The 27,186-nt window shown below is 36.9% G+C and overlaps 1 protein-coding gene across 2 annotated transcripts in view; it reads right to left on the reverse strand.

Moving 5' to 3' along the window:
- The window catches only part of EXOC2 (exocyst complex component 2), a 140,514-nt gene that overhangs the window by 19,269 nt on the left and 94,059 nt on the right, over positions 1–27,186 (reverse strand). For both annotated transcript variants that reach the window (XM_068396279.1, XM_068396278.1), the window contains 2 exons: positions 26,212–26,328; positions 22,043–22,184 (listed from right to left, as the gene is read on the reverse strand). In XM_068396279.1, coding sequence (XP_068252380.1) covers positions 22,043–22,184; positions 26,212–26,328 — 259 coding nt within the window. The remainder of the gene's footprint in view (positions 1–22,042; positions 22,185–26,211; positions 26,329–27,186) is intronic.

Genomic DNA, 27,186 nt, shown 5'->3' on the forward strand with positions numbered 1-27,186 from the left:
TTGACCAAGCTACCAGTCCTGTTTCAAGACTCAGTTGACTGGCTTATTAGAAATCTAAGCTCTGAGGGACTGAAACAGAAATGAGTCTTGGGTAGGCACAGAGCCACCAATTTAGGAAACAACAGAGAGCATTCTGGCCTCTGTAGGAGGTCAGTACTTGCATGGGCAAGCAACTGCTGCTGGTGGTAGCAATGTTTCTTAGTGCCTCTGAAAAGAGAGAACTAAATTTGTTGGCCTTGAGGCTTGAACATGACTTGGTAGAGCTTGGAAAACTGATGCCTGGGAGTCTGAAATTTCAAATTTTAAACCCACCCAATTGTATGCAATATTTTTACAATTTATTGTTCTGTTCAGCGAGTTATGCCAGTAACAGTCAATCAGTCTAAAAACTTTTTTTTGTCTGATTACTTTTTAATAAAAACTTTCCTCAAAAATAATAACAAACAGAATTTGGTGATCCAAAGAGATTAATACTTTTCATACCTAGCTGCACAGCAATGATACTTGACTGTTCCTGGACATTTCATTTGCTATACTGAGAGTAAATTTAGAGGACGACAAATGGAAAAAAAAATATGATTTCATCTGCTCTGTTCTAAGGAAGGCACTTGCTTTTTAAATTATTTGATATATATTCTTTTCAGTTACATTACACTCTATTGCCAGATTTAACTGAATCGATATTGGAAATGTTAATCTCCAAGCTTCAGGTATGTAGTAACAAACTTTACAGCAAGACACACACAAAGTGTTTTGAATTGTATGTCAGTTAAGCTCTTGCAGCTCTTCTCTAAGTTTTTAATCTGCTATATGAAACTGCTGGGAAAAAAACTGCACACATCTACTGCAAGTCGTTAATCAGGGCTGTGTAGTGCACATTAAAATAGAAACTAATGAATGGTATCCACAAAGCCATGTAACTTCTTTAAAGCAGTCTGATTTTAACTGTTAAATTTCCTCTAGGTTCTGGCTGCATCACAGCTGAAGCAATAGCAGTATTTAACAACTGCTTTAACTACACTTATTCTAGCATGATTTCCAGTGTGGTCAGGACACTTTTTCCTCTATGAAATTCATGTTACAAAAGCCATACTATGAGCTAGAAGGATACTCTGTGGGATGGCAGCCTATTATTTGTATTTCTACAGCTCTTGTAAAGGCAGACTGTGCTATGCAGCACACCAAGTGAGCACTGTCCTGCCCCGTGAAGCCTACTCACGGATTTCAAGGTTAGATGGATGCCTCCTGAGAAGCCAAGGTGCCTGACTGCCCAACACATACCACAGAATTTCACTTTTCAATCTAACCAAACCCATAACTTCCGACTAAAATCAAGTAATCTCTTTTTGAAAACTAAAAATACAAACAGGTAAGACAGAATGGGTGGGAGGGGGAAGAGGCACTAAAAAGTGAAACATTGTCTGAACTCGCAGCAGGTCAGCAGAGTAGTCAGTGCTGTCTGCATGCAGAAGTTGCTAGAAGAAATAATAAAAAAAAAAGCTGTGCAGACATATCTGGGTGCACAAATTTTCATTTAAGAGATCTACAGAATAGCTCTAGGCTTCCCATACTTACAGATGACTGTCTGACACCTCCCAGAGCATGACAAAGCTCTGTCAACTACCTTATCCCAAGAAATGAACAAGAGGCAGCACAGACTGAAAATGGAAATTAAAATGAACACCGAAACATTTTTATTTTTAGTATTCAGCATTACAAATAAACATGACTTATATCTTACATGTAAAATATTTCAGAGCCTCAGGTTACAGAACTATGAAGTATGTATAGCAAAAAAAGTTTTACATTATGTTGGTATTGTGAGGCTATTTGGAATAAATTTATTTATTGACTCTTTCAGAGCATTTAACTTGTATTTGAAAAAAAAACCCACAAGCAATTTGGATTTAGAATTAAGCTCCCAGGATGACATGAAAGAAGGTGGCATCTGCTACCCATGAGGACCAAGAGCATGCCTGAGGCTACATGAAATGCATTTACATCAAGGTGTTGTCCCCGAAAACTATTGAGAAATCTAACATTTATAATCAGGGAAAAATTAATGTGACAGAGTCTGTTTAATCCAAATGTAGGAATTAACTGAAATAATTAAAATGCCATTATGAAAAAAACTTTGCATGTTCGTAGAACAACAAACTGTATTTCCCTCATTAGAAAATTCCCTAAATTATTTAATGTTTCTGGAAAATACTTTTAAAAGCCAGCAACCATTTGCAATTACTATAGTGAATGCAATACCTCATTTAGAAAAGTAGTGTTTTAATTTCCAAGAAGCCTATAACTTTCACAACAGTCATCTAACTGTGGAATAGACAGAAACCTAACTTGTTTGCAGACATGAGCCTTTCATGAACTACAGCACTTGCACATGAGTATGTCGTGCTATTTTACTGAAGTGCCCCCACCCACACAGTGATACCATCTAACCTGACACCTCGCTGATGTCTTAAAAAAAAAAAAAAAAAAGAAAAAAAAATCGTTTTGATTCACAATTTTTAAGTTGGTTTTAAAAAGCTAGTAATTAGTAGCTGTCAAAAAAACCAAATAACAAGCAGTGCAAAGAATGGCTTTCACTTCGTTATTGCTTCTGCTTTGCCCGAAGAAATTCCTTGCTTCACTGTAAGATTTATACAGTCTGATTAATAACACTATTTTTACTACCTTTTAAAAAATATGTGCATAGTATGTTAACGAATATATACAGCCCCATGTAAAACAAAGGGTAAAGCTGGAGGAAAGTAATTATTTAAAACCAGTCTAGAACCAAAGATACAATTAGAGTGGTCACAGACTTTTATGGATTCATATGATACACCTGAACCAACTGAAATATCATACAACTGCTCCAACATTACTAAAGCAGAAAAAAAACCACTTACAGACAGTGACTCCAGAACCTCATTTGAATTTAACCAAGAATGTAAAATTTTTCACTAGGCCACTTCCTGCTATTGCTGGAAACATTCCCTCCTTTAAACGGAGATGGATTTCAAGGTACTGTACTGAAGTGTTGTTTTGAGAGTACATTCAGAAGAAAATGTGAACGTGTAGGCAAACTGGAAACTCTCTGGAGAGATTACCCACTTATTTAACCACATTTCCTGTTTTTTAACCCGTTTGTCCTAAGTCAGTCCTTAGACTACTGACAAAAATAGACAGAAGTGTGCTATAAATAGCTCATTAGCAGGTCTTTCTTGGTAAAACTGAAAATGTTTTGATAAATCTATTGTTCTTACTAGCTCCATACTAATTAAACTGTGAATCAGATTAATGTTTCCTTGAAATTTTCTCTGCATAGCTCATGGTAATCATAAATATACAGCACCTTAGGAATCAGAGAAAAAGTCATAAGAACTAATAGTGACCTAAAAAATAGCTATTGACAATTGAAATTTAATGAAGAAATTACTGGTAATTTATGTGGGAAGGTGCTTTTACAAAGCACAGTTCTGAAGCAAGGGAGAAGAGTCTGATCACAGAGAGTCAGAACCTAGCCAAGTATTTTGAGATCTGAAGGCCAGAGTGCTACATCTTTGAATTAGTCACCTTGCTCTTATTTTCAGCCATGACACTACGTTGATGTAACACAGTGAATGTCACTTGAAGGACTTGACACAAATAGCCACAAAACTACTTTCCAAAAACACTAAACATCAAGGCTTTCAAGACTTAACGTTACTTGTAGTTTTTGAACTATTTTAATTCAAGCAATAGAAATTGTCATGATGTTCAAAGAACCTGAAAGTTTCTGTGTTTTCAGCTGGCTTGGAGTAGCAAGAGCTCTAAAGACTGCCAATACTGTGATTAATACCTTTGTCTATGCATGAACTTCAGTCTACAAGAGCAGAACACCAAGAGTTCTGTGCCCTTGTGGGAAGATCAAACTAAGATGTCTTTAAAAAAGTAACTGCTGAGGCTGCTCTGAACTTTCTGCTACTCCATCCAAAGCGCCAGAGGGATTTGAGGGACAGCTGAAGAAGTCTGCAATCCAAATACTTGCTGCTTTCTGAGACTTATCACACACATTAAAATCAACTGCTTCTTGGGACAGAATATAATCTGCTTTATCATTAAGAAGATAAGGATCAAAACTTGTAAAAGCCAAAGACTACAACAGGAAATGCAAAGCCCAATAGCACTTCACTTGGGAAGAAGAGATGTTTGCTAGCAGCTAATACTTAAGAGATGTGCAGGTAGCTGAAAGCCAATTTAATATGTATGCATTTTCTCAGGAGAGTTTTGTTAAGAGGATTTACTTTCATTTCTTCCACAGTAACAAAGTGTAAAGGGCCTTTTACCAACCCAGACCTGAAGGTCATGAGCAAAGGATGCTGCATACCATACTGAGAACTGAACCATAAAGACACTCAAATTACTCTAATTATTCCAGAATAAGCCAAATTTCAACCCGTTAATCTGGTAACGAGAAATGTAAATAGCAAAAGAAAAAAAAATCTAAACCCTCTAAACCAAACGAAAAGCCTATGCACTAATGTAAAAAAAAAATACCTTCTTTGGAGCTTATAGCCATCCATACCTCTTCATCTAAGCATACACAGGTATCAGCTCACCCAAATCACCACTTGTAAACAAACGCATCAATGACCCTTAGCTGAGCCCAGAACTTGAGATGTATGACCTGTAGAAACTTGTCTTTTTGTTGTTGTCATTTAAGTATTAACAACATTGTCTGGCACAGTTACAGGCACTAAACGGTGCTCTACATGCACAGTTGCCACATCAACATGTGGCTGTAACCCATAAACGCAACGTTGAGACAGAATAAGAATACAAACACTTCACAGCCAACAGTGTGCTGCCCCACAGATTCAGCAGCGCTTAAAAAAGTATCTTACCATTTCTACTTTAGCATTAACAGTGTTGGGGCAGTTAAGTCTTTTTTTTTGTTGAATTTAAGGGGCTATATATGTTTGACTTAAGTGGAAACTCAATAATATCAAATAATCACAACTATCAGATATTTAAAGTAGCTGGTTTGAGGTAGATGAAAAAAAATTGCACTATGAGAAAAGACATTTCACACCCAACTACAACATAATATATACTATCCAAAACAAAACCATTGTTCTTCCTGAGTGGGAAATATAGGTTCTGAAGAATGAAATTTATGTGTGAGATTCTTAGCTAGAACAAACTCTCCTTCTTGACAGGAAAATGAATACATCTAAGGATGCCTCAGTATTACCTGAACTTTTTCTACCAGCAATCCATTAGCTGTAGGATGGCTTCCTGAGCAAATACTGCTTCATTCTACCCAAGGAAAACATTCAACAAATTCCCTCCCTCTGCTTCCCATAATTTTCAGCATATGATAGTCACAGCATTATGCATGTAAGTTCTATTATCACTAGATTTCCACTATAAGAACAATTTTAATGCTGAAGGACTTTCTTTTGATAAAGCAGAGAGTGTTAGTAACCAACATGTAAGCTGCTGAAAAATCAACATGGCATATGTCCCTGGCATGACAATGCTCCCACCGATTTTAGCAGTTTGTAACGCAGGATTGAGACCCTTCTGCGTATATCCAGGAAATCTGGCAGAGTGGGAACTTAATGGCTGTTTTCTGGCCGCAGAACATTCTTAAGTTTCCAGTGTCTATGAGCAAGAGAAACACTGAGGCAAGACACAATATTGCACGTAAGAGGGGACAGACTACTTAGTGTATATACATTTGATATATATTGGACATGCTTTCAAAAAAGCCATCTGCATCAACAGTTTTCTCATGAAATAAAGTCAGAGTATGCTGACCAAGAAACTGCTCTGCTGCTTAAACGCTCTGGGTTTTTTTCAGATTTAAGAAAAATAGAGAAACTGTGGAACAGAGCAGCTGGTGGGTGGTGGACATACTGAGTATCATCATCTTGTAAAACCAGTACCTACGTCCTTCTGTAGCCTGGTACTCATATCATTTCCAGTACTGTACCCTGTTTGTCATTTACCTAAAGCATTTTCTAAATTCTTCACAAGTGAGCCACTTAGGAAAAAAAGAAACCAGTTGTACCTCTTCACAATTTTGACACAGGCTTCGAAAAGCCAATAGTGTGATAACTCATCATACTTGGTGGTCCTTGCCAGTCCCAGACACATCTCTCACTTTACAGATGTGCAGGTTAATGCCGAGCCACACGTTCAGTGGTGTCAGAGGGGGACAAAGTCAGCAACACAGACTAACTCCTTCACACTGCCCCCAGATATCCCGCTACAGGAGGATTTATATAATGGCAAGAAGTGTCAATTTAAAAAGATGTGTTTCACAGATGAAAGAGGGTAGCTATATGCACCATAAAGATACAGAATGACCAATTCAATGGGAAAAGCAAGTCACTTCTTGAATTGTAAGGTATGCTAAAAATCAGCATCTCTATCAAAACTGAGAACAGTTGAATCTAAAAATCCCAAGCAATATTTCCTTTCATTAACACAAACCAAGCATAGTCTGCAAGAATATTCATTTATTTCTTTCAAACACATAATTTTTAAGGCACCCTGAAGGTGTCCTTTCATGATTTTATAAAACCTAAAATTATTAAAACCTTTCAAAACACAGGCTCACTCAGGAAACTGTGTGTTCTTCTCATAATTCCTGAAGTCACTGGTACTGTAATAATAGCCTGTCATACGCAAAATGACAGCAATTTCATAAATGAAGAATGGGCTTAGAGATATACTATGTTTATGAATTTACTTTGGTTGTCACTCAAAAATTATTATCATAAGAAATAAGAAAACTGAAGCCAACTGATCCAAAAGAGACCAATTTCACAAAGAAAGTATTTGGAACAATACAGACACTAATATTTTTAATGTCCAGTTATGTTCTGCACCTGTCTAACCTTCAAGCTACAGGAAAAAAAAAACTTAGTCACCAGTGAAACATGTCCTGTGTTTATTACAGTGACTTAAGACAGATATACTTTGTTAAGTAAAAGGAAAGACAAACATGGCAAAAGGAAGTAGAGTATGGACTTTTTAAAAGAGGGGTTTTTTTTAAGTAAGAAACTTTAAAAGTGGTGCTTTGAGCAAAAAGATTACTAGCAGCACTAAGATACACAATTTTCCTGTCTTTTATGGTGTAGTTTTGTTAGTACAATTAATGATTTTTTTTAAAGTTGCTATTTCTATTGAACTATATCAGAAGTACAATGGTAACAAGCAAGTGGCACAGACATAAAAAATCCAATACTTTTGGAACCTGATTCTGCAAAGGTCTGTGAATGTTCCTAACTCAAAAAATGCAAGCAGTCAGTCACCACACTGAAAGAAACCACAGGACTGGCTGTTAATATTTTCACATACTTTCTTCCAAATTGCTTTGTGTACCATTTGTGGATACACAGACTTTTTATTTGTCCTTAGTAACTAAACTCAGCAAACTGGCAACCAAATCAAAGCCAGGGTATTAGCTTACGAGCAAACAGTAATAGGTAGCAGTATTTTATAGGCAAGTTGGAAGTATCGAGTCATGGGAAAGATCTGATCAAAGAAAGGGACCTTGGTTGCAGACGTGGTGGATTCTTTGGAAGATGCAGTAGGAGGTCATGCTCTGCTTCATTTCACCAAATTCTCAAATTTGAGTTCTATGGTAAAAACTAGTGGTTTTTTCCACAGACTTGGTAACTTGCAATGAAGAGGTAGTCATAATTTTGACTTTCAGCTAGTCCTTACTTCTACCAATGTATGTATTTAAAACTGCACCATGTACTGCATGTAGATCAGCAAATCAGTAATAATTACTCACAAGAGTATACCTTATATTTATGGCAAAAAAATTGCCATAAACTGAATTTCATGTAGAATTTTATTTATCTATCTGTTTGAGTAAGCAGTGAGTTGGAACCAGACCACAGCAGCTTTTAGAGATGTTACTGCAATAAAAAACAACAACAAAACAGCTGAACCAAAACAAAAAAACACCTTACTGCCCTCTACTCTGCTAGGAAAAAGAAAAAAAGAGATAAAAATTGTTGCGAGGCACATACAGTATTCAGTGAGATTGCACATTTATTCTATTTATTAGAATGAAGGTGAGAACTTGCGCTGGCTTCCAGCATTACCATTCCACAGTTTTTCACTTCCAAGTTTCACTGAATCCCTACAGCATTTCAAAAAGGGGATGGATTTGAAATGAAGAATGTCTTTGCATGACCTGAACAATAGATCCTTAAAAATTGTTCAAGTCCAAAATTAACATTTGGAAGCTATCTGAACCCAGGAGTGACCCACAATAACTGGAAAGCTTAAGATTTTTCACAGTTCAAAGCAAATGCTTTTAATAATTTTGAATTACTTCAACCACTGAACAAGTCCAGCACTATAATTTCATCCACACATCAATAAAGTTTAAGTGTTTCATTAAATTTAAATTGCTCTTCATCGTGTAAAGAAATTTTAAGCTAATGAAATGCTTTTTATTACAATGGATCTGCTGTACTGTTAGAAATCTATCATATTTTCCCACTTTAAAAGTAAGAGTTCAACGGCTTGATAACTTGGCTACAGAGAGAATATGCTCCAGGGTGAATTTTGTATAGAAATTTTGTACAGAAAGCTGAGACTTTTTGTTACACTAAAATTTTCAGTTTAAAAACACGCACACACCTCTGGGCAGAAAGTGTTACTGAAGCACTGAGCAGACAGCTATTTCCCTACTCTGCTAAGTTTAGCTGTCTGGTGCCAAGGTACATCTTGGAGATTGTATTTTCATCAGTGTTTTTAAAAACGTTAATAACTACAGCATCCTTAACTACTGCACACATTCAGGGATTAGAAAATACTCGTTTTTATCACTCCTATTTCATCTTGAATTCAGTGTTGTTTTATGCTTGACCATAAACCCCTTATGCAACATTTCAAACCATAACCAAGAATGTTACCAGAATAACCAGAATCTACTCTGCTCTCGTGAGACCGTACCTGGAGTACTGTGTTCAGCTCTGGGGCCCCCAACATAAGAAGGACATGGACCTGTTGGAACTAGTCCAGAGGAGGGCCATGAAGATGATCAGAGGGCTGGAGCACCTCTCCTATGAAGAGAGGCTGAGAGAGTTGGGGCTCTTCAGCCTGGAGAAGAGAAGGCTCCAGGGAGACCTTATAGCAGCCTTCCAGTACCTGAAAGGGGCCTACAGGAAAGCTGGAGAGGGACTTTTTACAAGGGCATGGAGTGATAGGATGAGGGGTAATGGTTTTAATCTGAAAGAGGGTAGATTTAGATATTAGGAAGAAATTCTTTCCTGTGAGGGTGGTGAGACACTGGAACAGGTTGCCCAGAGAAGTTGTGGATGCCCCCTCCCTGGAAGTGTTCAAGGCCAGGTTGGACGGGGCTTTGAGCAACCTGGTCTAGTGGAAGGTGTCCCTGCCCATGGCAGGGGGGTTGGAACTAGGTGGTCTTTAAGGTCCCTTCTGACCCAAACCATTCTGTGATTCTATGAATGTGAACTGACCAGTAGGTTTACTAAGTGTATCAAGGCTTTTGGACCTCCCCTGCTGAGTTGTCTGGGGCAAATCCCAGGTATTTTAAGATGATTCTCTGCATCTGCACAGGTGGTACTGTAATGCTATATTTTGTACGGCCCTTGAAGAATCCCCACACAAGACACTAAGCACCTTTATCAGGGGAGAACACACACTGTTATGGATTATTTCTAACTAGTACCTACATTATTTCTAACTAGTACCTACAGGTTAACAAGACAAAACCATTCTCTAAGCACAACAGTATGAATTATAGGAACCATATAGGCACCTCCCTGCACAGACAAGTCTGGCAATTTTGATACAGCTGAGTTTACTCAGACCAATAGCAAAGTTTTAACTTGGGACTCCCCATTTAAATATCACACACAAACCTCTGATCCTTTATAATTTGAGCTAGAGGACTATGACTTAACTACAAACAGCAGCAGACAAACCTCTACTACAGATCAACCATGAGCCTTAAATGAGAGCCACAGTCACCTATGAGCAGGTAACAACAACACTAAAGTTTCCCAAATATTATTAAATATCTGTAAATGCTTCTTGACCTCACAGTGCTCCCATGCACACTCTGTCTTCTGAAACTGTGTCTATGACCTCAGTATGACCTAATAAACTCTTCCTCGGTTTAAAGTTCCTCAGTTTCTACAGCATATCGGTTTGCCTTGAACCCAACTTTTAAAATGGATGCCTTGATTTCCATGGGATCTTGTCCACAGCACTAACAACCTCAAAATAGGAAATGTAATTGTATGCATTAGCCAATACAGTATGAAAAATGCAACCGTTCCAAGCGAGCAAAAACATTTAAATATAAAATAAAGAGATGACCCTGAGAATACATTTAATCTCTCAGTAAATAAATGCTGTATAGTAAAAAATGAATTCTGTCAATATAGAAGGCCAAGACCCATACATTAATTGACAGTCACGTAACAGCAGTGAAAGCAGGAATGCCTTGGGAATCTGGCTAGAGACTGCCAAAGCGACTTTAAAACAGTTCCAGGTACAAGAAGAGAGCAGTCCCAAGGTCTTTTAGCAGCAAACACTACCCAACTGGATATTACGCGAGAAATAGCAAAGCATCTACAGTGAGCACACCTGTGGAAATAAATCTTTGTCTGAAGAGAATGAGCCCAAGCTAAAAAGTCTAACTAAGGAGGAGTCTAGGACAGGCCTGATACCACACTTCGGGATTACAGGTAATTTTACTTTTCATGTGACTTTCTTTCCCCACTCTGCTTGTTTCATTACACCTCAGATTGTTAAAGATGGCCACAGAAACTGCCTTGAGCATTACCAAGATAATAAAAATCTAGTTTCTAAAGGTAAGGAGCAGTCTAACACTGAGCCCCCTCAAACACTTCATTCAAAACCAAGGTTTTAAATTTTTTTTTGGCTTATAATCAAACTAGTAATCAAATAAAACCAAATAATAGTAATAGTGACTATTGACTTAAAACTCCAAGTTTTTGGTTTTTTTATACTATGACCTTATCGTACCTCCCCCACCTCCCTCATCTTCAGTTCTGGCTCCCAAACCCATCTGAAGCATCACTGAGTTCTTCTTCTCCCATCCTTCCATCCAGCCATTCCTACGCACTTACTCAACCTGCAAACCCAACCTTCCAGTGCTCCAAAACGGTTTTCTGCCTCATCCCAGTAACACTGGAGTACCCAAAGTATTCAGTAAACCAATGGTAAACATTAAGATGGCATTTGTGCCTATCAAATGCAAAGTAAACATGAAAGCATTCACCATGCCAACAAGTTAGACCACTGAGTATTGTTCTGCTGATGACTTATTTATTACCACTTATGTTTTATTGAAGGGGTTGGGGAAGTACAAAATTTGTGTGGATATCCCCTCCTCATTCACACATGTAATATGGGGTGCTCAAAGAGGAAAAAATGATGCTTGCCCTTTATCCTCTATGCATTATCATTGATTCCAAACCCCGATTAATTTTCTGGTTTGAGCAATGCAGAGATCAGATGCTATTACCAAAGACAGTCAGAAAAATACTAAATAATATTCTAATAGCTTAAGTGTTTCTCAAAGACTGTGCTTGAGGGTCTAAAAAACCATTTAGGTTTCCTTGTAACAAAAAAGAGATCGCTGACATTAACACATGTCCACCCAGACATGGACTGCGAACTAACGCTGCATGAACAAGAAAACGCTGAACTGATGACAAGTTTCCCAGGTCAAGATCAAACTGGGCTTTGAAATGCCAAACTGGAGAAAAGTATGGTACAACTTCCTACAACTGGCTAGACAAAAGAGACTTCTGAGTTGTCAGACACTGCTGTTAAGTAAATCCTCTGGAGCTGTGATAACTATAATCTCATTCAGGTATTAGAGTGACTTCTAATACCATCGGTTAGAAAGGGTACATGAACAGACACAATTCTCAAGCTACAGCAAGACTAGGATACAGTATGACCAAGGAGTCACAGCAAGACTTCTTTTTAGAGATACAAGGCTTTTGCGCTCATGCTCCTCCCATCCCTCAAGCAATATAAATGAAGCCTGTCTTAGGTCTTCAAAACTTTCAGATGAGAAAGATTTTTTTTCCCCTATTATATTTATTTCCCTTCTTAAAATACTGCTTTAAATATTTATTTTTATTTACAAATTCGCTGACCACTTAAGTTTGCACTTTGTAAAGAATGCAGGTTTTCCAACTTTTAATGAAAAATACTGAAGATACAATGTTTTTGGAGCTTAATTCATGGAGCTTAATAGCCTTTAGCAAAGCACAGGCAGAAATGCCACAAGGTATTATAGATGGTCTAGACGTAGGGATTGAGTGCACCCTCAGCAAATTTGCAGATGACACCAAGCTGGGTGGGAGTGTCGATCTGTTGGAGGGTAGGAAGGCCCTACAGAGGGATCTGGACAGGTTAGATAGATGGGCCGAGACCAATGGCATGAGGTTCAACAAGAACAAGTGCCAGGTCTTACACTTCGGCCACAACAACCCCATGCAGCGCTGCAGGCTGGGGGAAGAGTGGTTAGAGAGCGGCCTGGCAGAAAGAGACCTGTGGGTGCTGATTGACAGCCAACTAAACATGAGCCAGCAGTGTGCCCAGGTGGCCAAGAAGGCCAATGGCATCCTGGCCTCTATTAGGAATAGTGTAGCCAGCCAGTCTAGGGAAGTGATCGTCCCTCTCTACTCGGCACTGGTGAGGCCGCACCTTGAATCCTGTGTCCAGTTCTGGGCCCCGCACTTCAAGAAAGATGTTGAGGTGTTGGAGCGAGTCCAGAGGAGGGCGACCAAGCTGGTGAAGGGTCTGGAGGGTCTGACCTACAAGGAACAGCTGATGGAGCTGGGGTTGTTTAGCCTGGAGAAGAGGAGGCTCAGAGGTGACCTTATTGCTGTCTACAACTACCTGAAGGGAGGTTGTAGTGAAGTGGGAGTTGGCCTCTTCTCCCGGGCAACTAGCGATAGGACAAGAGGACATAGCCTCAAGCTTCATCAGGGGAGGTTCAGGTTGGACATAAGGAAGAATTTCTTCTCAGAAAGGGTCATTAGACATTGGAAGGGGCTGCCCAGGGAGGTGGTAGAGTCACCATCTCTGGATGTGTTTAAGAAAAGACTGGACATTGCACTGTCCTGGTTTGGCCCAAACCAGGCCAATTAGTCTTAGAGAAACCAAGGTCACTGCTAAATTCCTCACTGCTTATGAGTGAAGAGCCAAAGGGGGCTCGCACCTGCAGGGAGGAGCAGACAGGGCAGGTGACCCAAGATTGACCAACGAGGTATTCCATCCCATACATGTCATTCTCACTTTCCTATTTATCACTAACCCACTGCCTCCTGGAGGTGGGGCCCAGGAGGGAGGGGCCCTCCTGTCTCCCACTGATTGGTACCAGCTTTGCCAGTTTCCAGTTAAAAGCCTGCAGGTGTGATGGCAGGGAGCTACTGCATTTTCCCCTCTGCCCATGCTGGGTGGAGCTACTGCATTTTCCCCTCTGCCCATGCTGGGGGAGCAACTCTGCCCAAGGAGGATTTCCAAGCTCTCAGTCTTGGTTTTGTATATATTTGATTATTTCTATTATTGTTATTATATTCTTTTTCATTACTATAGTTTATTAAAACTGTTTTAACTTTCCAACCCATAAGTCTCTCTCCCTTTTCCTTTTCCCTTTCCCTTTCCCTTAGCGGGGGGAGAGGGTTAACAGAGAGCATCTGGTTAATAGCCAGCCCAGCTTTAAACCGTGACAGCACTTAGTGCCATGGTCTAGTTGACAGGGTGGTGTCAGGGCAACGGTTGGACTTGATGATCCCAGAGCTCTCTTCCAATTGATTGATTCTGTGATTCTGTATTGCAGGAAGGGGCTTGACATGTAAAGCCAAAGAGAAGCTGAGAGAGATAATGGATGACAGTCTAGTAGACAACTACTGGTAGGCTTAACAGCAGAAAACACTATAAAGCAGAACTGTAAGTGAAGGCAGACCTGTGCAAAGCAAGAGGAAGCATAAGAAATAAAATAGTTAAGTTGCAGATGAACTTCTACTGGATGCTTGCACATGTGAAGTCTACAGTCTGCTGAGACCAGCCAACAAGAAACTCGATTCAAAATTAGCAGCAGAAAATCTTGCATGCAAGAAGTGTGCAGAAGCACAAGAAGGTATCTAATAAAGTCTACATGCATGTGGCAGGTAGGGACTGGAAAATGCAATGTCTCTCCATGACAGTCTCTACTGGGATTTCTGTAATAATCAGAAATCAAAGATAACTTGTTGGCAGAAACTACAGGAAGCTGGAGAAACAGCTCGTTCTCCTGTTCTCATCTTTTGCAACTGTTTCCAAGGACAGAGAGGGTACAATGTCCATTCCATTTCACCAGCTAGAATGATCCTTAATATTTATAATTCAGACACCAATGTAATATGTTAAAGAAATCTCACTGCTGTCAGAAGTGAGAAATGTAATGAAACCTGAATGTCTGAAAGTGAAATTGAAGAAAAAACTGAGGTTAAAATGAAGTTACACAAATGAAGGTATTTTGAAACATGCAGTGAAATCTGTGCTTACGTTTACAGCAGAAAATTAATTTTTTTTTACAAAATTAATTGAAAGGCTACAATATGATAACCCTTGACTTTAAAATTTTAGTACATTATTCTACCCTGCGAAGAATTGTGTGTAGTAAACGAAATGCAAGAACTGCAGTCATACAACACATAGATTGTTACACTTGCTGGTTCAACAGGTCGTTTAAGGATGCTGACTTCAATTCATCCTAATAAAGATTTAACTGTTGATACAGACCATAGTTATTATTTCCCAGAGAAGTTGTGGATGCCCCCTCCCTGGAAGTGTTCAAGGCCAGGCTGGATGAGGCTTTGAGCAACCTGGTCTAGTGGAAAGGTGTCCCCTGTGGCATAGGGGTTGGAACTAGATGATCTTTAAGGTCCTTTCCAACCCAAACCATTCTATGATACTAATGTATGTTGTAAATGCAGTTAGTTTGAATGAAAAATAGCATATTTTAACTGGAGTACTTAAAGAGTATTGGGTATAAGAACACTCTGGTCTTGCAAAAAGTTTATCCACAAAGGAGCAACACACCAGCACAGACACACAGCTGTTTCTTCAAGTGCTGATTCCCTTTTGTGCAACCTGTGTTTATGCAGTCTCTGTTTTTGAGTTTGTTCTTTTGGTTTTTTTTGCCTTCATACATCCCAAATGAGCTTGCTGCAGCTCAGTTCTTCCAGGATGTAGAAAGAGACCCAGCTATACTTTAAGCTTACCTGCTGGAAAGAAAAAAAAAAAAAACCCAAAGAAAAAAAACCCAAAAACTTTGCTGATGCAATTGCTATCAGTTAAAGACAAGTTCCCTTTTCAGTAGCTAATGTTGGCACTCTCACCAATGCTGAACCCCCTGTGCACTCTAAATTGTGACCTGAGAAACACTGCAAGAAAATGAAATACAATGGCATACAATCCAAGAATGCACACACAGGCTGTAAGACACGTAAGACTTCAGCCTGTACCCTCTACTTCTACTCTAGTAGCTGGATGAAAATAACTAGCTAATGGAATATATCTGTGACTGTGTCATGAACAGTTGAACAACTGGCATTTTGTAACAAAAAAAAGCACAATTGACAAGTCCTTTAGCAACTTTATTTGCCAATGCAGAAATATGGCATTTATTTCTTATATGCAATAGAAATGAAAATGCGTCACTGTTTTCTTCCTGTTCACATACAAAGACTAACTGCCACATTATATCCCTGCATCAAAATAGCAGAATTTGGCCTTACTAAAGCATAAAAGGACAGATAATTCCTAAACACAGGACATCAATAGTTTGAGATTTGTTGGAGTTCAAAATCATCTACATCTAGTAAGAGAATTCTGAAGCCATCCATTTGAAGTGTTAGAAGAAATGTAAAGGGTTACAGAGATTTCAAACCAAAGTATTTTGCACATTTCAGTCAAAAATTAATTGCCTATTTCCCAAAAAAAAAGATTTCTACTATAACCAAATGTTTTTAAATGCACTTGTCATCTTTCACGTAAGCAGGGTGCTGGTGCCCCAAATGACAAGTATGTCTGTGCGTAACCACAAATTAAATATGCCTTTTGGTATTTCGTTTTTAACTGTTGAGTACCTTTCCATCAGGCTATTGCTATTAGAAGTTTTTTTATTAGATTTTTAAATTAGACAAATAAAAGACTAAGAGATGTGACAACTATATAAAATCTGATTTAGCAGATCTGACACACTTAATCTTTTACTGTAAGAGTGGCATTTGATATATTTGAAATGTTTCAAACAATGCTCCCTTAAAATGCCAAAGAAGAAATTCAGATTTAAGTCTATATTCAATTTATGCCAAGTACAGAATGAATATCTAAAAAACACAACCAACTTTCAACTGAAAGTGCGAGATCACCTGAAATTTTCAATGCAAAAAAAAAATTTTCAATACTAACAAAAACCCCCCACCCAATATCTGACACCACCAGTGTAACACAGAAAATACATATTTTAAGAAGATTGTTAGACTAGCCTCTGCAACTCTGTATGCTGTGAACTTTGAGTGAATATTGGCTAGACTGCACAGCAGCCAGCATTTCAAAAATAATTTATGAAGAGATTGCTATATCTGAATTCCTCAGGAAAATAATGAACACCCACTTTGTGTGGTACACTTCCTACAGTCTCAAATTTACGTAGTTGTTGTATATGTGAACAAATAAAATATAATGAAACTTACCACATTAAAAATAATTTGACATTTGCATGCAAAAGCTCACACTAATAATCTAAAAGATTGAATGCCCACATACTACAATTACTTTTGCTTGTACTGCACAAACTTCAATACACAGAAGTCTTTTCTATCCAAATTCAGAGTAATACAACCACCTCGTTCACCCTCCAAAAGACTATAGGCTTGGAATCCAGAAGAGATCACAGAGCCTAATTTTGTCAGATGAATAAGACAAAATATATGCATTTAAAATAGAATTTTAAAAAGTCAACAAAACACAACCTACTACTGAAAGAGAGAAGAATGAGCACAAATGAAAAAACCTTGTATGCTGAACTAGCAGATTGACCAGTATACACACAAAAAAATCTAAAAACATACTTGGCAACTGATTAGCATTATGTTTCCCATTATTCCTTTCATCTCTTTTAATTCTGTTAATACTGTAGATTAAATTAGAACAATGTTTCAAACGAAAAAAGAATCAAAATAGATTTCATTGTTGCTGCATGTTAAAACTGAAGTCTTTGTTGTAAAGACTCAGAAGTCGACATTGAAATTAAAATGAAAATTTAAATAAAAGCTATTTATTAACAATAAATCTAATTAAGTTAATAATACTGCCTTCTAACACCAGCAGTCACACCTTAGATCAAAATAAAGGGGCAAATGTATAATTACATTGTGCACAAGTTCTTTCTGTCATTTAGAACTTTCATATTGAAAAGAGCATGTATGCTGAAAAACTAAACAATAAAAGTTTTAGCACGTAGGCTAAATTAAAATTTGCCCCATGCAAACAATTTGCCCTTCCTTATACTTAAAACCATAACAAAAAACATATGCATAAGTAAATACCTGATAATTACAGGACAATTGCTTAAGTGAGCAAGGCATATGCTTTTTGCACACTGACAGAAACATGGTACAAAACTAATATTACGTATTTTTCAAAGCTTGCTCAAAAGGCAGGGTTCTTAATTTCATTCTATTTTCTTCAGAACTGTTCATTTATTACAGTTTTTCTTATTCTTCTATTTTCCCTCTATTTCCCCATGAATTATATGACGCAAGGAAGTATTGTCCTGATTACTTACAGACAGATAACTGCAAAGTTGCCAATGATAAATAGATTGTCAAGGTTTTTGAATAAGGTTTTTCTGAATATTCTACATATTACAAGACTTTAGGTAGTCAAATTAAACATGAATGTTCAAATTGACAGGAGTCAAAGAAGGCATTTTTGAAAATAAATACAAAAATGCTTAAGTGACATGACATAGAAAACCTTGCGGAGGCAGGGACAGAATCCTGCCTCCACTTTTTTTTCCCCCCCTCTCAGATTATGCTTCACTCACTTCTCAAAATCTGTACCAGCTAAGGACAGATTTTTGCCTGTAACAGCTCCACTTAATACAAAACCCTGTTTTATTTCCAAAACAGCCTCCATTTCATGAAGCGAGTCAAGTGTACCCACGTGGGAAAAAATGTTATTATTTAAGGACTGGATTATATTTGATTGTCGTTGTGTATTTTTTTCTATACATAATTTTTACTGACATTGAAAAGAAAGCAAACAAAAAAAAAACAGAATGGAAACTAGAAAATTCTCCTACTGCATTGGTCTATATGGCTCAACAACAGAACTGGCAATACATACATGTAACTTCTGTACAATAGATTTATATGGCTTTGAGTCATTTGGCTGATGTTGTAGACCTTGACTTTTGTAGCCTTGATTCTAAAAGAGAAACAAGGTTGATGGCATTGGCAAGGTAAAACATTTAGGCCATTGTTGTGTTTCTCAGTGGTACTGCCTATATATAGGCACATAGCATTGCCTGTAGTGTTACTATAAGTATATAGTAATATATACATAACTTCTGCCAGCTGTTCAAAGAAAGTGATCAGTAACATTAAGAGGCTGTCATCCCTAAAGGACAAAAGTGCAAGATTGAGGGGATTTCTTCAATTACACTGCAGCTTCTGGTAAGCTCACTGATCCAGCGAGTATCAGACCTCTTTGCCCTTTTATTTGCACTTCAAGTCTGTCTCCTGTTTGTATAATCCCCTTCAATCCATTTCTGTGTTAACTCTATTTCTAAATCCTACCCTCATTTACATTTCTACCTTGCTCATTCAGTCCTGGTTTCCCCCTTGCTCCACCTTTGTTCCTTGCTTGATACCAGCCTTCACCACAAGCTTTTTGCTTCAGTCTGCTCCCTCCCTTGGCAGTTACCTTATTTTCTACCAGCATTGGTATCCTCCCATGAACAATTCCATCTACCCAAAAGCATTATCTTCCCAATAGTCCAGATCAGGTGTTCTCTACATTTCACTCAGGCTTCCAGCTTCTTCATACTACTCGGTAACAGCAGGGGGAGCATCAAGAAAGGAACATTTGCTAGTGCTTGACAGGTACAATTGCTCAAAAACAGCTGCAGTCTTGAAGCTCTGGGCTGGACTAGCAACACGGGAAGTTCATAACCAGAAAATTCTTAATATTATTCCTAACCTATTCTGGAGCATTTTCATACTCTCATTTTTCCAAGATGTCCTTTGCAAAAGATGTATCTGCGGCATCAACATGCCCCCACTCTGGTCAAATTTTCAATCGCCAGATGGAATGCTTGAAAGTTTCAGACAGCATCAGGGAAATTATTTGCCTTTTACCTTATCTTTTAAAACACGGGCAAATTGATGCCTTTTCCCTCTCCTTTCCTTTCAAAAAAAGAACTGTTCTTGTCAAAATTTGCCTTTAGTACTATTTAGTACTCACTAGTACTATTTGAAAGCTAATGCAGAAACACCATATAAAAATGACTGCAGCCCAAACTATTATGGTCTTGGTGATCAGGCATAGTTGTATCCACTATGGAACATCAAGTAACTTTAATTATGCAACACTACACATCACTGATAGTACCACTCAAGAACACAACTGAGGCCTAAATGTTTTGCCTTGCCAATGCCATCAACTTTTTTTCTTTTTTAAAATTAAGGCTACAAAAGCCAAGATCTAAACCAGCCAAATGACTCAAATAAAATCTTTAAATTTTGCAGTCATAAAGATTACAGAAGAACAGATAATAATTTCTACTATAGAAATAATTTTTTTTCCTCAACAAATCAATGTGTCGATGTGTCGATCTTTAACAAATCCTTGAGTGAAATGTGTGTTTTACACAGTATGACCCACTCCCAGTCATCTGTATGCTATTTTAGTTTAAAAAAGTAGATATTTTTCATGCTGTACTTGGAGATGAACTGTAAAGTAGAGCTTTGTTTGTTTGTTTTGGGTTTTTCTAAGAGGAAAATGAAAAGACAGTATATCTACCACAGTACTAACTGCATCTTTTAGATTACATAATGGTATATTTTCTCAGCTTTAATCTTGGTGTACAATTTAATTTTGTTTGTGAATACTAGTTTATAGGAAAAAAATCAATTATATGCTTGCTGGCTGGGTTTTTTTTTCATTGAATAATGGAAAAAGTCAGATTCTCATATGCCCCATGAAGACACGGGTGGTTGTTTTTTTTTTCCAGTCCTTTTCAATAATGAAGTTCATCTACCTCCTCTGAGAAGGAGGCTTTCCCAGTCACTTACTAATTTTATCTTGAGAGCCCCAAATATTTTCAGGGTCAACTAACCATTGCTATAAGGAGACAAACTGGAGGTACTCAAAGTTACACTTTTATACCAAGAGTCAACAGGGTACATTTGACAGAATTTATCCATCAGAAGAATAGATCATCAAGGTGGGGAAGCATGGAAGAAGTGACTATGTGCTCCTTCTTAACATGTCTAGCTTGAGGAGTAAAAAAACCAAACAAACCCCAAACAACTTTTTTACTACTTCAAATTGGTACCTCTTGGTCAACACTATGATATGTAACCCTGAAGAGGAGTCTCTAATAATCACCATTTTCACTTTGATTTTTACCAAAAAGTTGCAGAGAAAGTTGCAGAGAAAGTACTTAAAACCAACAACACAGACTAAGGCACACCTCTAATAGAAATTCAGTATTCCCTTTAAATGAAAAAATACTACAGCATAATCCTAAAGGCAACTTGAGTCTAGTAAGTAGATCCCAATGCCCTAGATCAAGAAATGAGCATATAAAATCTGACACAACAACTTCTTTCTCTTTGCCTTTGTTAGCTGGTGGGAATGCAAACATGCCAAGCAAAATCATGCTTTAAACATGATGAGAAGTTACGTATTATTCAGATACAATTTTGAATGTGCAAGATTAAAATCTAAGTTATTTCCGCTATAAACTGTATTAGAGAATATATTCTGAGTACAAAAGTACTAATGAAAGATAAAAGAGACACTTTTCTTTAAAGTAATAAACCCCAAGGTCTTTGTGTTTTTAAGGCCCAGCAAGCAAGCACTGCAGCTCTTGATTCACAGATTACATGCGTGCTTCTTGTAACTACCTCCCTATCAAATTTTAAAGTACCACAAAATTTCTGCTAAGCTTGCCATATACAACTCTACGAAACAAACAAAACAAGAAAGTACAAATTGTCACGTCAATCATGGATTTACTGAAAATTAATACAAGATCACCTTCAAAATGCCAGGTACTATGCTATTGCAACTATTTTCTACTTGGTATTAACCAGGCATTCATGTGATAATTGATTTAAATGTATTAATTTTAGATATGACAAATTAGGTGTTCAAAGGACCTAAATGTTAAGATGTGCACAGTATTCACTACTAAAAAAAAAAAACCAAAACCAACTCATTTATATTATGCTTCCTTAAAATGGAGGCTCTTAAAGCACTTAATTAATGACTAACATCTCAGTCATTCTAAATACCTTATACCTGCCCTTCTTCGATGGTTTAACATTCTTTGCTAAAGTACTGTTATAGTATGCATTTTCTCATAATTTTACCTTTTCAGAACTGTAATTACATCTATTACAAAAGTGGCCAGATTCTTTGGAAAAAATCCCAAACAACCTCAGTGAATTTCGTAAGAAAATAGCAAAGACGTCTTTTATAATTCTTTCTATTATATATAAGCAATGAAGCAAAATAATCACAAAAAACAAGTATTAAAGAGATTATCAATGATAAAAGCTCCTTTAATCATTTGGGGTATTTGAAAAATTATTTAGGAATCAAGTCTGTGAGAAAGAACTTACAAGAACTTGTCAAAAGTTAAAAACAGACTAGAAAAAAGTTTTTAATTGTACATTATATTTTAGCTCCTATCAATCACTGTTAAAATAATTTAAGAGTTTAATAAGCAGATATTTACCTGCTGGAACAAGACAATCTTTCCAATCAAAATATCCTGCATAAATGCCAGGTTCTAATGACCCAACTATTGGATCTGCCTTGAATTCAATGTACATTTCAAACAGTCTTTGATCCAGCTCTTTCAAGGATTCCATACTAACCTAAAAAAAACAAAACAAAAGAGAGAAAGAACATAATAAATAGTCATGAATTACAAGAATTAAATCACATACCCAAAAAACTTACATCATGTCTTCTTTAATTTTCATTAAAGAGTAGCAATTACACATTTCAGTTCATAATTACACATATAAAGAACTAGGAACTTCCATATTATCTGTCCATCATACCCAGTATAATTTTTTTTTTTCTGATTGTGCTCAGTAGCAGACATTTTTGGGAAAGGTCCAAGAAATGCCAAAGCAGACAGATCACTCCATAATTGTCTAATGGCATGATTTTTTTTCTGCATGTCAGGAGGTCTTGATCTTGCACCAAGTAAACAACTGAATTTTGCCAGTGCTTTAAAATGTGCCCATAATAATTTCCATCCTGAAACATGAAGACTTTCATATAAAACTTAAAATCTACCAATTGTAATATTACAATTTCTCACTATCTACCCTATACCTGAAAAATACAGAGATTTATTTAGGAGTCTCTGCTTCTGAAACCGTACATGTGAACTTCTTCCCTCTACTTCAAAGCACTGCTGTACAACAGATGTATGAGCTACAGCTCACAAACATCTGCAGAATTTTTAACAGCTCTCTGAATGGCTAAAAATCGCATCAACAACTTACCCACACTGAAAGCTAAAGGAATATGCCCAGTTTTCTCATTGTATCCGAACAACTTTAAATTTGATACAAGACTTTTTTATTAAACATAGGTACCCCTTGTAATTGTAGTTTCTAAAACAATTCTGAAACACAATGCGTATCAAAATGTTAAAGTAGAAAGTCAGTATTTTAGCATGATAATGGATGCTAAATGTAAATAAACTGTGCTGAAAATATCACGTGACTTCTACTTAAATGTATTTATAAGTAAGAGCTCAAGAGATAGCAAAGTAAAGCTTTTAAACTATTACTCATTTTCCCCAACCATTAGGGGAAAAAGCATATATATATATTTTATTTTTTTTTTAAGTATATATATATAAAAAGGGGTTTAAAAGAGAGGAAGAAGTCAAGGCTCTAGACCAAACTGGGAATTCAGAAGAAAGAAAGTAAAGAAGAATACTGACTCCTTATCATTCCTTTCTCTGTGAAAGACAAAAGATTTAATGCTACAAGCTGCAGAATAAAGGATGAAGCTTATTCACTGCAGGGATGTCTCTAAACTGGGTTCTCCTCTGGCATGCTTATATTGTTAAGTGAAAAGGGAACTGAAATATTTGAGTCAGGAATAGATAGAGAGATAAACCTTCAGGAATGAGATCATAAGTGCAAGGGAAAACAGAGGTATTATTGAGGTCAAAGTTGCTGTCAGGTTCAGGAAAGTTGGGATGGTGAAGCTGATGCTCAGAAACAGGAGACACTAGCACTTCCTGCTTTTTTATGTGATGAACATCCTTTAATTTGTCCCAAGAGGATCTATATCCCAAAGACAGGATTTTCATGAGGCACTGAGAATTTGGTCCCAGGAGAAGATCAAGGCTATTTTCTTCTTTCCCTTCTACCCGACAGCCTGTTGACACTCAAGACTTGAAATAGACCACACTAAAAAATGCACAAAAATCTCACTAAACCCTCTTTTTTCCCTTACACAGGATCACAGAAATGTAAACCCAGAATGGGTTTCAAGACGTTTTTCATTTCAACTTCTTATGATTAGGGAGAATAACTATCCTTAAACCACTCCTATTCAGGTTTGAGTTAGTGGGAAAAAAAAAGCACAAGTTCCAGTGGGAAGTCCCTGCCAACATGCACCCATTCAAAGAATCTATGAAACAACTGCTTCAGTGGTCCTTAAAGTGTTTTAGAATTAAGTAGTTCCACCTTCCACTTCCGCAGTCATTCAATACAAAAGATCATCTGCACATTCAGTACAGGTTTTTTGTTTCATGCAAGTCCTCTTCAAGCTGTTTCAAGTTCAATGCACAATTAAGATAGTGGTGGGTAACCTTCAACTGGTGGAAAGATTAAAAGAATGAACAATTCATCTGAATGTTATTTTGAGCTCAGGATGGGGGAGTGAAGCAGAGTAGAAGTCCTCAACAACGTCCGTTGTGTATACCCATGTTCCTGACTCTCAAGTGGGGTAAATGCTCATAAAAATACACAATTCTTTCATTGTTATCTTTCTGCTGTGAACTTCCCTGTAACTAGAGTTTTCAATTTTTGTATTAAAGCCATTTTGAGCCTCTATCCTAGTAAACCCTCTGCCTTGTCTAAGTATCAGAACTATGGAAACAATTCTATTCACAAACTTAAATCAATAAGCTAGGATAAATGTTACGGAATACATAATTTTTTCTCCCCACTTGGTAATTTACTAAACTGATCATAAAAAGTTGAATTAAATATTCTCCACAGACAAGCACTTAAGAGTTACATAGAAATTAAACATAATTACTGGTAAGAGAGTACCATAAGCATGCGCCAAGATGGCACGTGCTAAAGCAGGGTGTAAAATTTGGCCATTTTATGTAACTTTGTATTTGCATATTAAGAAAAAAATGGAAATAACCACCATGTAGAATGTGAGGAAATTTTCTTGGTTACCATTTTATGATTTCTGTACTGTCCGAATATTGATTTCCATTCTAACAAAGGCAACTTTAAAAAACCCCCAAACAAAAAAAAGATAGTTTTTAACAATATACACTACAAAACTAACTTTAAAAATCAATTTATAAAGCTAACAGAATGTAAAAGTATAGCTTTGTTTCAGTCTTCATGGATAAAAACAAATTCTGTTTTTCAAAAGTTTTGTCAATTCTTTATTGAAAGTTTTTTATCTAATAAATAGTTAAATAAATTAAGAAACTTACAGAAATTTAAGTGAGAGAACAAAAAACTGAAATAATCAACCAACCCCCCATAACCTCTGTGGGCTTCTAACCTCTCTTAAAATTAATGAAGGGTTCAAAAAATTGCCATCTTAAGATGATTAACTATCCACATCCTCACAGCTAGCATTACTGACTGATGTGTCCCATATACGCAGTACTGCACCAGTCAGTGCTTTCAAAGGGTTAACACAGATTTGAAATTAATCTGCAACTTCAACATTCAAATTTTGTCATTTATAAACCTACCAGACTTTTAATGGCAATACTTCGACATGGCTGTACAAGACAAAGTGTTGAATACGTAACAAATGTCTTATTTGCTTACACAGACAACGCTGTGTACCTAGCTCAACTCTCAGTTGTCTCAGCAGCAAAGAATGGCAATATCCAGAGTAATTTTGTATACTGTACTAACCATACAAATCATATCAACCTCATTTAAATGCTATTCGAAATGACTTCAGCCACAGAAATTCAAACAACATTCAGGCAGAACAGGGCTAAGGATGTACTATATAGTAGAAAAATCAGTTCAAGTGAAATATTGTACTCCGTACCGGAAAAGATAACGTTTTACTTCCAACCAACAAATGTTTCTGGAAATAAACTAGCTTTATGGTCCTAAGGATTAAGTCACAGCATTTCTCATAAAAAATGATTAATCTTTACAAAAAGGCAGGAAAATGAGACAGCTACCGCCGCCCACTTTGACATTTTCGTTCTTTGAAAAAAAAAAAAAAAACACACCAAAAAAACCCAACAAAAAACCTGATCTAGTTTATGAACAACAGCTATCAGTAACAGAGATTGCCAGATGAAATAATTTATCAAGTATATTTCTGAGATAACAATCTTTCATCCTCTGCATTAAGAAAACATAGTGACATTAAACAGCTTTTCTAAGAAATCTGATAAGCTTTGCCATTGACATGAGTCCTGAATAAGAGTTCGCATTTTCTACACCAGCTATTTAAGCCTTATAGGAACACATACAACCATATCGTTGTTGTTGTGTCCAACTGATGCTTGGAGTCCCACTCATTTGTAGAAGGCTCACCCAAGAGTCCTTATGGCCATACGAACCCATGCACTTAATTTCCACAGAAAGTAAAACAAATAAAAACTGTTTCCTTCAAGCAATGATACTTCATTCCAGTGCTCTCACTTACTTGAGTTATTTTCTCAACACCTTGAAAGCCATGTTTCTCAAAATGTTCAGCTATATTTAGGAAAGTATGACGTTCCAGATAACGACAGTTGCTGAGTGCAATTAAAAGCCTCTGTTCCTAAAAGTTTATTTTAAGAGAAGGAGTATAATGGTTAGAAAAAAGAAATATCAGCATGACCAATACTGTAAATGTATAGTATTTTATTGATGCTCTGTGTGATAAACGTGCTGATAAATAGAGTGGTGTTTACAAATATTTTTGTCAATAAAACACAAAGAACTGAGTGAATATCAGGTATGATGACTGAACACGTATGCTTTTTCTTATGGGATCTGGAGCATTCACTGGAATAGCTGTGACTAATACAGAACCGTGGTTAAGACTTCTTTACAAAAATTAGGTTTGGACAGCTTTCCAGGAAGCTGTTTCTGGCTTTTACTTTGTTTCAAGAAATATGCTAAGAATTATGACCATCATAAAAATGTAACTGAAGATCATCTTCGCTTTCACATGAAGCTGGCCAAAACAAAGGAAGCAAAACAAGTACTGAACAAATGCACTCACCCATTCTAAAATATTAGAAGGTTCAGAAGTACATAATACAATTTCAGCAGTTAATTTGAAAAAAATTCTAGGTGGTTGTAACTCATCTCAGTCCTTCATGATTTTTTTTTTTTTTAAGTACAAGAAGGTCAAGTACATTCTGGAGTTGAGATGTCAGGAATGCCTTTCCCTGATCTTGGTGCAACAAGGTGAAGTTTCCAAAGAGACAAAGAACCAGACAAGACAGAACTTCTATTTAAACAGATTTGGACTTCCCTCTTCCCCTCTTCCTTTCCCCAATGGGAAAACATTTTTCTACCTCAGATGGAAGTTCAAAATCAACAGCAGCAAATATTTTGAAAACAAAATTATTTGGCAATGGAATTATCATAATACTGCAGATCTGATTAAAAATGGTGTTGGTTTTCAGAC

Source organism: Nyctibius grandis, chromosome 3, assembly GCF_013368605.1.
Source record: "Nyctibius grandis isolate bNycGra1 chromosome 3, bNycGra1.pri, whole genome shotgun sequence".
NCBI lineage: Eukaryota > Metazoa > Chordata > Aves > Nyctibiiformes > Nyctibiidae > Nyctibius > Nyctibius grandis.